Source organism: Manacus candei, unplaced genomic scaffold, assembly GCF_025592945.1.
Source record: "Manacus candei isolate 608988 ecotype Guabito, Panama unplaced genomic scaffold, ASM2559294v1 h1tg000011l, whole genome shotgun sequence".
In the NCBI taxonomy this organism is placed as follows: Eukaryota; Metazoa; Chordata; class Aves; order Passeriformes; family Pipridae; genus Manacus; species Manacus candei.
The window spans coordinates 11,781,423-11,798,900 of NW_026138059.1; the positions used below are offsets into that span (position 1 = coordinate 11,781,423).

At 37.1% G+C, this 17,478-nt stretch overlaps 1 protein-coding gene across 5 annotated transcripts in view; it reads right to left on the reverse strand.

Annotated features, from left to right (window-relative positions):
- The window catches only part of CSMD1 (CUB and Sushi multiple domains 1), a 1,077,494-nt gene that overhangs the window by 105,036 nt on the left and 954,980 nt on the right, over positions 1-17,478 (reverse strand). For all 5 annotated transcript variants that reach the window (XM_051778075.1, XM_051778073.1, XM_051778072.1 and 2 more), the window contains 4 exons: positions 12,702-12,879; positions 11,147-11,292; positions 9,975-10,055; positions 9,704-9,817 (listed from right to left, as the gene is read on the reverse strand). In XM_051778075.1, the coding sequence (XP_051634035.1) occupies positions 9,704-9,817; positions 9,975-10,055; positions 11,147-11,292; positions 12,702-12,879 (519 nt within the window). The remainder of the gene's footprint in view (positions 1-9,703; positions 9,818-9,974; positions 10,056-11,146; positions 11,293-12,701; positions 12,880-17,478) is intronic.

Here is a 17,478-nt window from a genome sequence, read left to right on the forward strand (position 1 = left end):
TCCTTGTGGGTCCCTTCAAATTTGGCATATTCTGTGATTCTGTGATTATTTTTCATTATCTTAAAATGAAACGCACTGTTATTCTGACTTCCTATATTGTTCAAAGAAGACAAGAATAAAGTGCTCTCACTCAAGAATATGCAGAAAGTACGAGTAAACCAGCAAATTATCATAGAAAAACATTGAGCAGAAACATACTGTCAGATAAATAATAACTATTTTCCCTCAGTTAAGTAGATTAGACTTATTTCTGAGCAGAAGTCTGATTAGCAACATGAGATTTCCTGTCAGACATTGCAGTAAAAGTGCTCATCAGTGATGAAGAGTAGCTGACATGACATAGTTCCACAATCTGCTTTAACCCATAGTATCATTCTTTATGCTACAGGACTATTTTAAGAAAGAAAAAGGTGGCTTTTACGATCCAGTATTGGCTTCACTGGAACATTTGTTAAAATGGTGAAGTCTGCTGGAGCACCTTGAGGATTAAGAGCTGATCTTCAAAGTCATAAATTAGTAGTATCCTGGAGAAATCAGTAATGCTGTCAGATTTTTCACAGCAAGACACAATGATTCTTTTCAACACTGGTAAACTATTGCCTCTCTGGATAAACTATGCTTTAAGAAACAGCTACCATCAATTAAACATGACAAAAATGTAGGTGCAAAGTGTCATTTGGAATGGGAAATGGGACTGTAGTAAATACCTCCAGAATGTTTTTTGTAAATGTGCCATAGCTAAAAACTACCATCAGAGAAAGTAAGGATATAAATATCTTTTTTTGCCTGCTTTTCCTCAGCTTGTTAGGAAGTTAGGGAAACAACTATTGATCAAATTACTCATGAAACCAATTATTTATTTGTCATTCAGATTTGAGGTCTGCAAACAAAATCTGCGTGTTACACACATACAGTCAAGAAAAGACTAAAGCCTGGTGACCTCATTAAATGGAAAGCCTGATGGTACATATTATTCCAGAAAAGTTAACAGTTGGGTTAATTGAAAGGCTATTATTGCAGACTTTACACGGGTGGTCTTTCAGCTAAATTTCCACAGGTATCGTTTCCAAAGAGATGCACTGTAAGTGTCTTCTTAAGAACAGGCTGCATGAACTTCTGTTTACTTACTCCATTAGCTGAAGTTTTCAGAATCTTGGGTGTAGGATTGTCCACTAAGAATAAGATTCAAAATTACATTTTGAAAAGTCCGAGATTAGCTTACAGTGATCCCCAGAACATTGTCACAAAGTGTTGCATTAACTCAAGAAATTCACTGCCAGCGTCTTAAAGAAATGGAGTCAGGGAAAGAAATGCAATGAAACCATAGAGGAAAGTCACCAATTCAGAGAAGTGAAAAATGTTAGTTTCCTTTGGGAAAAAAGAAATGTTATAGAACAGGAAGAAAGACAATCACACTCTGATAGCACAGACACATTGACTGTGACCATCTCAGAAACCTGTGGCAATGCTACAGATGTGAACTGGTGAGAATCGTCTGCAAAAAGAAAAAGAGACAGGAATAGGAAACTGGGAGGAGTAAGGGGGAAGGATAAAAAAAACAAAGAAATTACTTTTCCTGCCTTTTTAGTTCACCTACTTTGCTCTTAGGTCACTTATTTTTTCTCGTAAAGGACACCAGAGACAAAAAGTGAGGGAAAGCGACAAGAAAATAGTGTATTTGCTAGGTTTGAAAAAATAACAACAAAAAAATATATGTTTTTCAAAAGCAGGTAAAAGTTTTCAATAACAGAGAAAAACTGTTCCCAGCTTTCTCATTCCTCACAGCCGACTCTTAAGAAGGAATCTGAAACTAATTTATTCATCACAGGGGGAAATGTACCTTTTGCAGATATTTCCTCATGCCCTTCTCTCATTACTGAGCAAAAGTATGAAGCTGCTTTGTAATTAAGAACATTTCTTTGGTGGATTAATATTAAAAATCAACAGCTCACAGGTCAGAGAATTTCCTTGAACAAATAACCACATGAACACAACATAAGAAACAGATCAATGCAGGATTGCTGTAGGAATTCTTTCCTCCATATATTCTATTGTATTCACTTACTGGACTTCAGAACCTTACTAGCAAAACAATTCCCCAAAGGAAGAAGTACTGCTCAGGTTAAACAAAAATGCACCTTTCTAATACAAATCAGTGCAAATAGTGATGCAAAGGATGAAAGGGGATATGGAATATTCCCCTGCAGTACTGATACAAACCCAGCATATTCCTAGAGCAGAACATTCAGTAAAATTGAAACTCTTATGTCCTTCTAACCTGGAAATAGCTCAGTATCTCTCTTGTGCTAGAGCAGAAATGACCAAATCTCCTTACAGAATGAGCTATAGCTTTAAGTCTTCCTATGGCCAAGATTCACTTCCTACGGCTAAGATTGGACAAGAGGTCCCTTCCAATCTCAGACATTCATAGGAGACAGACCACAGGGACTTATGAGTGCAGCAGTTCTGGAGTAGTTCAAGGACAGGGGAAGGCAGACAGTGTATTGCTCCTCTGCAGTCTGGGAAGCTGGCTGTATCAGAGGGTTATGTGGCAAATTGATAGTGTTCATCTTGGCAGCCTTTGCTGGCTTTTTCTGCACAATGGGGAATTACTCACCAACTCCACCCCAGTATAGCTTAGCTGCTGATTACATAACAATCTCTAGGTGGAAGCTACACTTGAATATTTTATAAGACTTACATGGCTAAAGACATAAAATTGAGATACTGAGACAGTGAGACTGCTTCACCTTGCTTTGTAAAACAAAACATCCATTTTTAATAACATGAATAACTAATATCTATAATTTGAATAAAAATAAACTCCACAGTGTTATTTTCTTGGTATCATACACACAACAGGTAAAAACAAAACCCGGCAATTTTGACTTTTTTGTTCTATAATACTAGCTCTTGCCTTTAGCATCGTTAGCCTTTTGCAACTGGACATGTCTATCTCGTATTGACCTTTTTAGCCACCAGCGCGCTTGCAACAAACGTGGGTGGAGCCCTTCCCAAATCTTTGTTCGCAAAGCCTAGCCATGATGATGATGATAAAAATAGAGTATGCTAAATACAAGGTGCTTCGGATGAGGCAAACATATTTGTGTTGGTTTAGCTGAGACGGAGTTAGTTTTCCCGACAGCAGCCCTCACAGTGCTGTGCTTGGTAGTTAGAAAGGCTTTGTTAACACATCAGAGTTGTGGCTGATGATGCTGAGCAGGGCTGGCACAGCATCATCCCTGTCTCTCCAACATAGCGACTCACATCCCCCCAGTAGTCTGGGGCTGAGCAAGATCTTGGAAGAAGGCATAGCCAGGACAGCTGAACCAAACTAACCAAAGGGATATTCTGTATGATATGACATCTGCTCAGCAATAAAAGCTAAAAGGAAAGAGGAGGAAGGGGGGACATTCATTATTTACAACAGCTACACATGTTGAAGCCCTGCTTCCTGAGAAGTGTCTGGACATCATTTGCTGATGGGAAGTAGAGAATAAAATATTTAAGTTTTTTCCTTTGCTTGTGCATGAGAACTTTCATTTTTGCTTTAGTAAACTGCCTTATCTTGACCTACGAGTTTTTATCCCTTGTATTTTCTTCCCCCTTCTTGCTGAGGAGGGAAGTGATAGAGTGGCTTGGTGAGCACCTGCCATCCAGCCAAGATCAACCCACCACAATATTCCCCTGTTGATACTGTTTCTTCTATTTGTCAATCAATTAACATGTTAACATTATACTCTTCAGTATTGTATTAGATACTTTCTGGACTCTTCCGTCAGTTAAATTACAGGATGACTCAACTCCCTACACTTCTAGAATTTTAGGAACTGATGTGAAGTTTACCAATAAAGAAAACCTGAGCTGCAAAACAGAACTAGACAGTTGAGCGCTGCAATATATTTAATTATCATTTATTTATAAGTATATCCTATGAATTTTAAAAATGGCTATTATAAAATAGTTTGGAATGATAACAGGAATAATTACTTTAACCCCCCCCCCCCAAAAATACTTCTCTGCATATTGTGGGACATAAGTAATCTATTTTGCATTCATTTTTAATAATATTGTTGCATATGTAAATTTCAAGTACTGAAATTTGTTAATTTGCATAGATTCATATATGAGACAATGCTTACAGAAGAACAACAGGAAATACTAACTATCTTATGCTGTACAGTCACATGTAACTACGGGTAGGGGGGTGGTGTCACAAAAAGAGTAATTCTACAGCATATCTCACATCATATCCTAGTTTCGAGACACAGATTACTTTAACTGGATTTTGGAGGAATCTGTTTCAGGTTTCTTGGGGAAGGCCTGACCATCTAATAGTACTTCTGTTGTCTTCATCTTTGATTTTGCTTTTCATTCATAAATATTATCACCACAGTAGGACAATATTATCACCACAGTAGGACAATATTATCACACCACCTTTCAGACTTAAGTGTTTGAGCAGCTTAAAGATTATATTAGAGACTTTTACCTTATACTAAATGTCCATTATCTGTTTTACTAATATGTCAATTTTTGTGACCAATATGGGAATACTTCTTGCTGTCACAATGTTCATCATGCTTTAATTTACATCTCTACATTTCCCCAACAGCAATTACAAAATGAAAGGAATTTGTCCCAAGAGGATATAAGGGTAGGATGAGAACAGGGGCTTCGAGCGTATAAACAGAAATCACAAATGTTCAACTACTGGCAAACATAAACTCATGCACATTGACAGCATGTTCTGTAGGGTGCCTGGGGCGCTGCACATTAGAAAACACCTGGCAAGTTATCACAGCACCAAGCATTTTGAGGAAGACCCTCCTTGGATAGACCAGATAGGAAGGGAAAGGGAGCTGTAAGAAAGCTGCAGTGTGGTGTGATTACAGTTGCTCTGGTGGTCTTTCATTCAGAATGATGTAGAAGTGGTCACAGAGACTCATTTTTCTTGTCTGTCAGATATGTCGTCAGACTTGCATATAGTATCCTAGAACCTGGCCTTCTATCATATAAATATATTTATTGCCTACTAAAATATAGTGGCACAACTCAGGAAAATGGAAAGTTTTCTGGTATCTTTAAAGAATGTGAAGCTGATTTAAACAAGGACTATTTAAAAAATTGTAAGTAATGGGTAAAGTGCAGAAATACAAGAAGACAGTCCAAAAATTAGCCTGAAATACAAGATGCAAATTCCATAGCAAGTAACAATTTTTTTCAGGTCTATCAGGATCAAATAGTGTTGCACAAGTACAGTTCCATACTGCATCATCTGAAAAGAAATAGAATTGGAAAGTGTATTGAGGATGGCAAGAACGATTAAAGGTATGACATATCCTCTGGTCTATAGAATCTTGTCATAAATATGGTGAATAGAGAACAACTTATTACAGTTTTTTTTCTCCATAAGAACTGGAGGACTTGAAGTGAAAACAGTAGGTGTTAAGTTCAAAGCAGACAGAGAAATGACTTCACATATTACATAAATAAATTGTGCAACTGCTTGCACAAAACTTTGTGGATTTAATTCATTTATATGGGTTCAAAATAGGACTGAATAATTCCACTGAAGAAACAGCTTTATGAGATTTAAAATATAAAGAACACTGCTAGCCTAAGCGTGGCTTAGCTACAGTTGGATTGAGCCCTTAATTAACTGCATGCTTGCAATGATCTTCTGTCCTTCACTAGAAAATCATTACTGGCCATTGCTAGAGACGGAACACTGGGTATTTTGTGTGGTATATGGAATTTTTGATCTGATTCAGAAATATATATTTCCCCCCTTCAGATACTTAGGCTTTCAGAATGCAACATGAGTACTTTCAAGTATTTATCTTTAAGTAAACACTATAAAGATGGCCATTAAAAACACAACTTTTAGATTATCTACCAATATTTCATATGATCCAGAAGAAATCTTCATAAGTATAAGCCAGGGTTTCATCATTAAATAGGAATTAAATTCAACTCTTATCTCCATAGTAATGCTGGAGAGGCTGGGATAGAAATAAACCCAAGTAATTCTATTTTCCAGAAAGGAAACTTGCATTTATTTAAAGATACAACTTATCTGAAGAAAGGAAATCAGTTGCATTACAATTTATCTAAAGAAATTCCTCTCTTATGTCTGTCCAAAATAACTGTGCCAGAATCTTTACTCTAATGCCTACAATTGCATTGTCTTCTGTCTCTGAATCACTCAGATGACACTTTTTTTTTTTTTGTCAGATTAGTTCTTTTGGTGTCCTTCTTCCAACAAAGCTTTGGTATATTCACATTAAAAGAATACGTGACCAAAAAATATTAACAGGTGGTATTCTCCTCAGAAAGAACTGTGTTATTTAATCTTTTTAATGAAAAAAAGAAAAAAACCAAAACCCAACATATGTACTAAAGATGTTCCTAAAAATCAATTAGAAACAACTTATAGAATAACAAAATTCTAGTAACTTTAATTCATAGAGTAATTTTGAATAACAATAAATAACAAATACAAGAAAGGGAAGAAATTCACAAAATCCACAAAATCTGTGAGGGAAATACAGATCTGCTAGTATTCATCTATGTATTGGGTTTACATGGAAAGGTTTTGGTAGTGAGAGGGTTGCAGGGGTGGCTTCTGGGAGAGGCTGTCAGGAGCTTTCTGTGTTTGACAGACATAGGGATCAGCCAGTTCCCAAGATGGACTAGCCACTGGCCAAGGCCACGTCTATCAGCTACAGTGGCAGTATCTGTGTGATCCCACATTTAAGAAGGAAAAAAAAAGTCCCACACAGCAGCAGGCACAAGAGAGGAGTAAGAATATGTGAGAGAAACAGCTCTGCAGATACCAAGGAGAAGGAGGTGCTGGAGCAGAGATTCCTCTGCAGCTTGTGATGAAGAGCACAGTGAGGCAGGCTGTGTCCCTGCAGCCCATGAAGGTCCATAGTGGAGCTCATAGAATCATAGGATAGTTTTGTTTAGAAAAGACCTCTAGAATCATTGAGACCACTATTAGCCTAACACTGTCAAGTCCACCACTAAACCATATCCTTAAGTGCCACATCTACACATCTTTTAAATATCTCCAAAGATGATGATTCAGTCACTTCTCCAAGCAACTCATTCCAATCCTTTGCAAGCCTTTCGGTGAAGAAATTTTTCCCGATATCCAATTGAAACCTCCCATGGTGCAATTTCAGGCATTTCCTCTTGTCCTATTATTTGTTACCTGGGAAAAGAGACCGACTCCCACTTCACTGCTCCTTTCAGGTAGAAAGCGATAAGGCATCCCTTCATTCTCCTTCTTTTCAGGCTAAGCACCAGTTCCCTCAGCCATTCCTCATAAGGCTTGTTCTCTAGACCCTTCACAAGCTTCATTCCTCTTCTTTGGAAATGCTGCAGATACCATCTGCAGCCTGTGTAGGACTCCAGGCTGGAGCAAGTGGATGCTCAAAGGAGGCTGAGACCCCATGGGGAGCTGCCCTGGAGCAAACTCCTGGCAAGACGTGCCCCATGGAGAGAAGACCCCATGCTGGAACAGGTTTGCTAGCATGACTTGTGATGCCACAGGGGACCCACACTGGAGCAGTCTGTTCCTGAAGGACTGCACCCCATAGAAGACACCCACACTGGAGCAGTCCATGAAGAATGGCAGCCTATGGGAAGGACTCACACTGGAGAAGTTTATGGAGGGCTTTCTGCTATGAAAGGGACTCCCATGTTAGAGCAGAGGAAGAGTTTGAGCAGTACCCCTAAGGAGGAAAGATCAGCAGATACAATGTGTGATGAATTGACCACAATCTCTATTCCCTGCTCCATCATGCTGCTGCCAGGGAGGAGGTACTGAAAATCAGGAGTGAAGCTGAGCCTAGGAAGAGGGGAGAAGTAGGGGGAAGGTGTTTTTAAGATTTGATTTTATTTTCTAGTTACCCTACTCTGATTTGATTGGTAATAAACTTGATTAATTTTCCCCAAATTGAGTCTGTTTTACCCTTGGCAATAATTGCTGACTGATCTCTCTTTTTATCTTGACCCACGAGCTTGTTGTTGTATTTTGCCTCCTTGTCCAGCTGAGGAGGGGAGTGACAGTGTGGCTTTAGTGGTCACCTGACATCCAGCCAGGGTCAACCCACCACAGTCAACAATGTTTCAAATAGTTGCAAAGAAACAAGTATCAATATGGTCAGAGAAAGCCACGAGTTTGCACAGCATCTGCAAGAACTGTTGGAAATAATCTGTGTTTTATAGATGGTTAATCATTTTCAGAAGCTCCTAATATCTCTGTAGATTTTACAATAATTGTTCAGTTTACTTTAGGTTTTCATTTTTCATTGACACTCTAATTGACACAGTCAAGAGTTAACTTACTACTGTTACTGTCAACTAAAAATTGAAGTCTGGATTTGCAGTACAATCATCTTATTAAAATATAATTGGATCAGAGAAATGCATCGATTGAAGAAAAGGAAAAAAATTAATAAGTATTGAGTTATCTGATCAGAAAGATACAGAAATACACAATTTTCTCATTACTTTATTTTATGGTGAGGGTCTTGAAGTGAATAATGACTCTTTTTCCATCCAAAACAAAGACATGGAGTCCCTGTCTCTGAATCCATTACAGATCCCAGCTAACTGTATGCACAGGTTAAGAAACGGTAGGTAAAAACCCCCACTTTACTCGAGTATGGGTGGTCATGTGGAAAAAATTCTTATAGGTGCATAAAATATGGCAATAATAAACTAATATAGCTTGTACTATTGAATCCTTCATTAATTTTTAAATCATAGAAATAGAGAATAAGGGTAACAGGAAGGAAGATAACCAGCTCTTAATAAAGCATCACAATGATTGCTGTGTTTCCAGCATTACCTCTTGAGCATATGGATGTTTTTATCTCATGCTATAGAAGGTGTTCCATCCATAATTATGTACAATAGATCAAAACTAAGCCTGGATAATATGATATGAGTATTAGAACTTCTGTTCACTTTTTGAATTCCTTAAAATTTTAATGATGGCATCTCATCAGTAACTTTTATTTTCCAAAAAAAATTTTGAGTTACTTTAGGACAAAATTCTACAAATGCTTTCTTGATCACTTTTTCATCATTTCAAAACCTTTTTTTATCCGCTATTTAAAAACCAAGCAAAATAAAAACAAACAAAAAAAAAACCAAACAAAGAACATCTGTTGAAAAACAAATTTTGGACGACATAGTACAAATTTCCAAGATAAACTTTTCCATGAAGATGAAAAAATTCTGTATGAATACATATCTAAACATCATTCATGGTTTTTTAAGTCCTTGTTTGAAATACTATGTCACCATATTTTTGAAAGCACAGAGAAAAGATTCTCATTTCATTTTGAAAGCTTAATTTAATTTATTTTTCTTTTTAATTCTTCAAGAGTTTAAAGAAATCTTTGGTTTGATAAGAAGTGATATAAAATATGTTAAATGATTTTTAGAAATCAATGTTTCATTAATGGTGGAGTTAAATAGTTAAAACACTTTTCTTTTGATTCTAAAGCAGGTATGTGCCTGTGCAATATTCTTAACGACCAATATATGACAATGTGTGCACTGCTTAGATATTAAAGAAATAAATGGAAAATTTTCTTTTAAACATTAATGAAAAGGCCATGCCTAAAAATCTTTCTGTAGGATGCATACTAATGATATATAGACCATGCAAGCATATATCTACCTTCACAAGATGGAGAGGATCCTTCAAACTGCAACTGTGAATTCAGTTTGCAGGTTAATACATCTTGTCCAACAAGGGTGAAACCAGGATGGCACCTGTACTTCACAAAATCTCCTGGAAAAATTATTGACAAAAAGAAGTTAAACCTCAAAAATCCTTCAAACAGAAGTATATCAAAATCTCAGGTGGAAGATGAAATATATTAATAGCTTAGTTTATTTAGAATTCAAATAGAAACAGAAGAAAGAAAAAGAAATACCGGTTTTTTTACCTATTTCAAAATCATCATCTTCTGTAAACAAATCTGCATGTGGAACTGTGGGTGGAGGCTGGCACTTCCTCAGCTGATAAGCTGCAAATTTAAGTAAAAAAACCAAACTGATGTAAGGACTATTTTACAGAAAATTCATTTCATAGTCATACTTCCCAAATTCACAGAGCTCCACTAAACCTCACAGTCTCTCAGTTACAACATTTTCCAAGTTAAATGTCATGACATTGCATGAGGGTGGAACAGGTTGCCCAGAGAAATTGTGGATCCCTGGAAGTGTACAAGTCCAGGCTGGATAAGGTTTTGAGAAACCTGGTTTAGTAGAAAGTGTTCCTACCCATGGAAGGGGGGTTGGAACTAGATGATCATTAAGGTCCCTTCAAATTTAAACCATTCTATGATTATATGATTCTTTAAAGCAAAATTTCTACTCTTCAAATTTGTTTCAATACCTTGTGAGCAATCTCATAAGGAAAGTGACCACTAGCTGAAAAAGACATTTCTGGATTAAAAAATCCAAATGAAGTAGAATGCCTACAAAATTTAAGTTTGTGACCAGAGTGTACATACTAAAGAAAAACTCTCCTCTCCATGGAAATAATTTCCTGGACAACTTGATAGTCCTATCCACTTTAGTTTTTGCTTCTCAGGTAAGTGCTTTAGGTGACCATGCATCATGACCTTCTTTTAGGAGAAAACCACAGACAAGAAAACCATTTGAGACTCTGAGTAACAATTCTGTAAGGATTTGCAAATTTGAACAAAGTATTTTGCTGGATATCAGTCTTAGAGCTGTTGTTCAGTCGTACCATAGTCCTACCAGAAATCTCTCTGACCATAAACCCTAGGCATGGTCAGTTGGAGAAGAATTTTGTTGGAGAATGTTAAATGCTAACTAATAAATAGGCCAAAGTAATTAAAAAGGTAAAAGCTTAATATTATATAGCGACAATTAACATTAAATATAGAACACAGTTTATTCAAAGCCACAAATTAACATTCTTAAGATTATTTAATGTGTGGTTTTAAAAACTAGTTTTTACTGTTATTTAAAAAAAAAATAGCAAATCCATGAATCCTGGTAAATCAGTAAACCACAAAGTTAAGAAATATTTTCAAAAATCACTAATTGACTGTGGTAAATAAATGTTAAGTCTATAAAGCAAACCAACCATGAAAATTGAGGACAAAGAATCCTCCTGTTGAAAAATCACTGTGAAATTTGAGGAGGACTTGATTGGTGGAACTATAAGCTGTTTCCAGAGCTGTGTTCCCACTGAAAACTCCTAGCTGAGGAGAATTATGGTCAGGACCATCCCTAGGAAGTGAAACATAAAAAAGTTAGCTGAAGAACCACTGTTCTTAGCATTTAAATTAACAGTCTCTTTTTTCTGGAGAGCAGGTTAAATTTTTGTTACAAAATTTTTTTTAATGATTTAAAATCAGTTTGTTTTCTTTTTATTTCTAGTAACACAGAATACTCTTTCCATCTTAAAAGGATTATATTTTTTGAGAGACTGGCAGCTTTGCAATAGTTTTTGTATTTACACGGGGAAGAAATTTAGAGGTTGACTGAAATTTCAATGTGTGTTCTCATCAAAAATTCTCATGTACACATCAGCCAAAGCCCCCTCCCACAAAAAAATCTAGAAAATTCTTGTAATGTTGTCATATTTCTAACATTTTTGACCCAAATCCTACAAGTCTTCAACTCATGACTGATACATACAGAGTTGTGGAAATTTCAAGTTACTCTTGCCTTTTAAATTAATCCCAAAGATGCCAAAGAGGACAACCTATGATGCATTTTAGGCTTGAGTTTATAGGTGATGGAAATACCAGAGGCAGCCCAATGGCAATTCAGAAACAGTTATGCATCTCTATAAACTGTCTGGAAAAAATTCATCACTAGGTCTAGGAATAGCGAAGTAGCTGGGAGATGGGAGCAGCTGACTCACACACAAATGAGTTAAATCCTATATTCTGTGCAAACTGTCCTTTTGCTGAACTCTCTGTAGCATATATGAGAAATAAGTCACTTTGCACCTTAAGTGGGGTAAGGACCAGGATTAGACAGAGATGAGAAGGTTTCTAACATATTCAGCATTATTTATGCATATTCTTATGCAAGAATTTAGACAGCCCTGAAACCTCTTCCTTCAGCCAAGGTCACAAGCTGGGATGGGTTTGGGTAGAAAGAAATACAAGGTCATAAAAAGGGAACATACAAAATGAAGCTTAAAGTCATGGAGGTACAAGGCCTGAAATCCTGGGTTAGAAAAGTTAAAGAGTGTGCCTATCAACCATATTGAAATATGAAGAAAATTTAAGAAAATCTTAATGTCCAAATTAGTTAATATCTAAAGATGTCAAAAAGTTTTGCTATAACTAGCATATATTGCCTGATATGTTCATGGAACACGTAGTTGAAGATAGTGCAGATTATTACACCACTTTGACCTAACACGGCCTCAACTCGGAAAAGAGAGAGGTCAAACAAGAGCTGATTGATAACTGAGTTTGAGTTTCAAAGGGCTTTTGGAACAATATTCTTAAATGAGTTCAGATAGTGATAAATAATATTTTTTTCCATATAACCTTACAACTTGTTTTATGCTATTTTTCAGCACACATGCCAACATAAAGAGCAATACTAAGAAAAGCTGTAGCTTGGGAGAGTGAGATCAATCAGAAAAAAAATCACTTCTATTTTGAAAAATTGCATACCAAACTGCAATGTAGTCATTCACAGGTTCAGTTTGGAGTAAGGTAAAGTTGATATAAATCCCATGGCCTGGAGGTACAATTATTAACCAAGTACAATCTTTGGAATTTGGGTATTCATCTGGAAATCCTGGGGAATAAACTGTACCGTTCTGAGCAGTTACATTATAGCCACAAGGAGCTGAAAAGAAAACAAATGAAAAAAATTAGTAGGAGAAAATATTTTTTTATATTAGAAATGCAATATCAAAATGCTATCAGAATCTAAAAGCTCACAAGACAAGGCAATCTAAGTATTAATGTCAGTATTTTCCTTGGTTGTTTTTCAGAGACAGAAAATAGTGGCATTCCTAAGAAATAATTTATCCTGGTGTCTTAGATTTCAGTTTTTAAAATCCATCAAAATCTACTGGGAATAATGTTTCTATACAATTTTTGAAACTAAGCACACAAAATGGGAACCTTTTGCTTGTATTCGCAATTAAGAAACTAATAAGCAAACAAGTCTTGCATCTTTCCACACAACTGAATGTTAACCAAACTGGAACACAATTCTCAAAAAAGAAAAAAAAAGGCTAATCTTTCACTACTCCAGAACCATTATACTTTATTTATGACAGGTTTGAGTCATGTTTAATGGTAATTCACTTTTAAATTTCATGGTAATTATACTTATGACAAGTAAAATGGACATAGAGGCACGAATTAGTGCACACTTGCTGAATCAAATCTGTAGTCAAGTCAAAGTTATGAAAAGGTTGATTTTATTCAAGGGTAGCAACTATGTAATAAAGTGCTCTCTTTTGACTCAGTTTGGAAGAATTGAGTGATTATGGATGCATGCACGTATCTGAGTAGACATATGGCCATTAGTGCAAATTAACGTGTCTCACTCATTAGAGTGGGATCTTAATCTCCTTTATGTGCACTCAGTCTTGCTCTAGAACTTTTCTCATTAGCTCTTACCATAAAGTTTATTTTATTATTATCAGGGTTCCTATGACTCTCCTTCAGATCCTCTTTATTTCTTTTTCAACTTTCAACAAGTGATGGAAAAGAAAAAAAATTAGAAGAAAAAAAAAAGGAAAAAGTAAAAAGGAGAATGGAAAAGGGAAAAGGGAAAAAGGAAGAAGGAATCAAAAATGGAATGATGTCATGTTTCCTGTATGGTTTAAAGCTGCTATACCATTCAGGTTGAAGGGTCATTTGACCAGTTGATGAGTAGACTATTTGGGGGGAATCCTTTTAATAATCAACAGATTTTTAAGACAGGTTAAGGAGTCTTTAACCACTTCACTTTCTTCATCCATATCAGTACTGACTAATATGTAAGATGCATTTAGCACATCTTCCTATTTTAGAACATCTGGATGTAATTCTGTGCAATATGCTGTAGGATGACCCTACTTGAGCAGGAGGTTGAACCAGATGACCTGCTGTGGTGCCTCCCAACCACACTGATTCTGTGATTCTATGAACAGAAGAGCACCTGTTCCTGAACCACGAATCTTTAGTGGCCAACAAAAGAAACAAGTTAAGAAAAATGAAGCATTGGTTCTATCTCTCTGATTCTTGATTGCATATAGAGGCCAGGGCATTTGACAGTGTCTATCAGCTCTGAGAGCTCTGATGAAAACATGACTCAAGCCTACTTTTTACTGTTCCCTAATCCCCTACATTCATGCCATGGTCACATTGTCTGGTTTCCGAAATCTACTCTGTTCTCTCCACACTGCTCCATGTTTACAACTAGGACTGCTTTGACAATTATTCTTACTGCACTTCCTGAGATGAATAGAGTGGCAAGTGGGAAATCCTTTAAGTTCTAGATATAGGATTTTTCTGATTGAAGTTGTATACTTAAATATATTTTGAGTTTATTATATTTTTGTCAGATTTATGAATGTTGTTAATGATTGCATACATTTTTTATTTTCCCCCCATTTTTCTCTAATACTCAACAAAGAATGCAGATTGATTGTATTGCAGTAAAGACAGTCTAATTCCTCTTGTATGATTGTTAGCCATGACAGATTAATAAATTTTCTCAGAAAAAAAAGTGTAACAGGTGACAAAACTCTAATAGAATAAGGAAAACACCCAGCTGTTACCAGCCTTTCTCCAAAGATCCTTAAAAATCACAGAAGACGGAAAATGAAACAGAAATAACAGGTTATATTTCACACAAGATAAAAATAGCTTTAGTTTGAATAAACAAATAACCCTAAATTAATGAAGTCATTATATTGCACTTTGAATTTCAGGCATGAAGAAACACAGATTTTTGAAATGGAAAACTTTATAATCAAGTTTTCTAAACTTTCAAGTGCTAACAGTAGACCACATGCCGATTTACAAAGGAATGAATACCATACTATGTGTTCCCATGCCCATTCATACTTATTTCCAGATACAGCATTGTGCGTGGAAGGACAGTAAATATTTTTAAAGCGCTACCCAAAGGTACCCAAGTGCAGTTAGTCATTTGTGTAACATATGTTATACCAGACAGCTATGGTATATCATTAGGACAACTAGATTACACAGGTGTAGTCTTAAAAAGCATGACTATATAACAAAATTCTACTATTATCTCGTATGCAGAAATTAATCTAATTTTCTCCCATATACAGATTAAGCTTTTTAATGTATTTTAAATCACCTGATACACAGTGGAGAATATGATTTAGAATGGGGATGGCTTCCAAAAGCATGCAAATCTTTGCTTTCTGCTCAGCCCTCCAGTGCCAGACTACAGTTTTGAACCTGTGTTTTGCTTATCTCCTCTCGATTCAACTTTTCTATACTAGCATCTGGTTGATAACTATTTAACTCCTTTTTTGTATGAATTTCCACAACTGTTCATTATATATATATGTGTGTGTGTGTGTGTACACATGTATGTATATGCGTGTGTGTGTGTGTGTGTGTATATATATATATGTATAGGAGAAACTCTTAAGGCCATACAGTAGGTGAAAATAGGCAAGGCAGCTGAGGTGGATGGAATTCCACCTGAAGTCTGGAAGCATGGGGGCCAAGCACTCCATGATAAATTTCACAAGTTTGTGGTGTGCTGTTGGGAACTAGGTGAGCTACCATCAGACCTTTGTGACGCAGTCATCATCACTTTGTATAAGAAGAAAGGAGATAAATCAGACTGCTCAAATTACCGAGGTATTACTCTGCTCTCTATTGCTGGCAAAATCCTGACAAGAATTCTTTTGAATAGACTAATACCCGCTATTGCAGAAGAACTTCTTCCTGAAAGCCAGTGTGATTTCAGAGCCAACAAGGGCACCACAGACATGGTATTTGTTCTCAGACAACTGCAAGAGAAGTGTAGGGAACAGAACAAAGGTCTCCACGTAACCTTTGTTGATCTCACCAAGGCTTTTGATACTGTGAGCAGAAAAGGTCTCTGGCAGATTTTGGAACGTTTGGGTTGTTCCCCCAAGTTCCTTAAAATGATCATCTTACTTCATGAAAATCAGCACAGCCAAGTCAGATATGGCGATGCACTTTCTGAGCCCTTTCTAATATCCAGTGGTGTGGAACAAGGCTGTGTTCTTGCACCAACCCTATTCACAGTCTTTTTCAGCATGATGCTCCAAAGGGCCATGGCAGACCTCGATGAAGAAGATGGTATCTACATTCGATATTGTACTGATGGAAGCCTTTTCAACCTAAGGCAACTGAAGGCCCACACCAAGACCTTAAATCATCTTGTCCGGGAGCTGCTTTATGCTGATGATGCCGCCCTTGTCGCCCACACAGAAGTAGCTCTGCAGCGTTTAACATCCTGCTTTGCTGAGGCTGCTGAGCTTTTGGGCTGGAAGTCAGCTTGAAGAAGACAGAAGTTTTCTATCAACCTGCACCTCAGGAAGTCTTCCATCATCCCCATATCACCATTGGTGAATCAGAGCTCAAATCAGTCCAGCAGTTTAATTACCTAGGCAGCTTCATCTCCTTGGACAGTAAGATTGATGGAGAGATAGATAACAGGTTAGCAAAGGCATATAGTGCTTTCGGAAGACTCCATAAAAGAGTTTGGCGAAATAAACACCTGAAGAAAAGTACCAAGATCAGTGTTTACAGAGTCATAGTGCTGTCTACTCTTTTATATGGATCCGAATCACGGGTCATTTACCGCCACCACCTGCGACTCTTAGGATGCTTCCATCAACGCTGCCTCCATACAATCCTAAACATCCACTGGTCAGATTATGTGACTGATACGTCTGTTTTAGAACAAGCAGCAGTTACGAGTATCAAGGCCATGTTGCTGAGAACACAGCTGCATTGGGTAGGACACGTCTCCAGGATGAAGGACCACCGCCTCCCTAAGATCTTGCTTTATGGTGAACTTGCCACTGGTTGCCATAAGAGAGGAGCCCCGAAGAGGAGACACAAGGACTCCCTGAAGCAACATCTCAGCCTTGGCCATATTGATCTTCATCGCTGGTCTACTCTGGCCTCCAATCGGGAGGTCTGGAGACACACAATCCATAACACTGCTGCTTCCTTTGAGAACACACGCAGGATCAGCCTCGAAGAGAAAAGACAATGCAGAAAGAATCATGTCTTGCCGATACCATCCAAGGAATCTTTCTGCTGTACCTTTTGCAACCGGACTTGTCTATCTTGCATTGGCTTCTTTAGCCACCAGTGCGCTTGTAACAAACGTGGGTAGAGTCCTTTACAAATCTTCGTTCGCGAAGCTGAGCCATGATATGTGTAATTGTTTGGCTTAGGTCAGTAAGGATAGCTGACTTCCAGT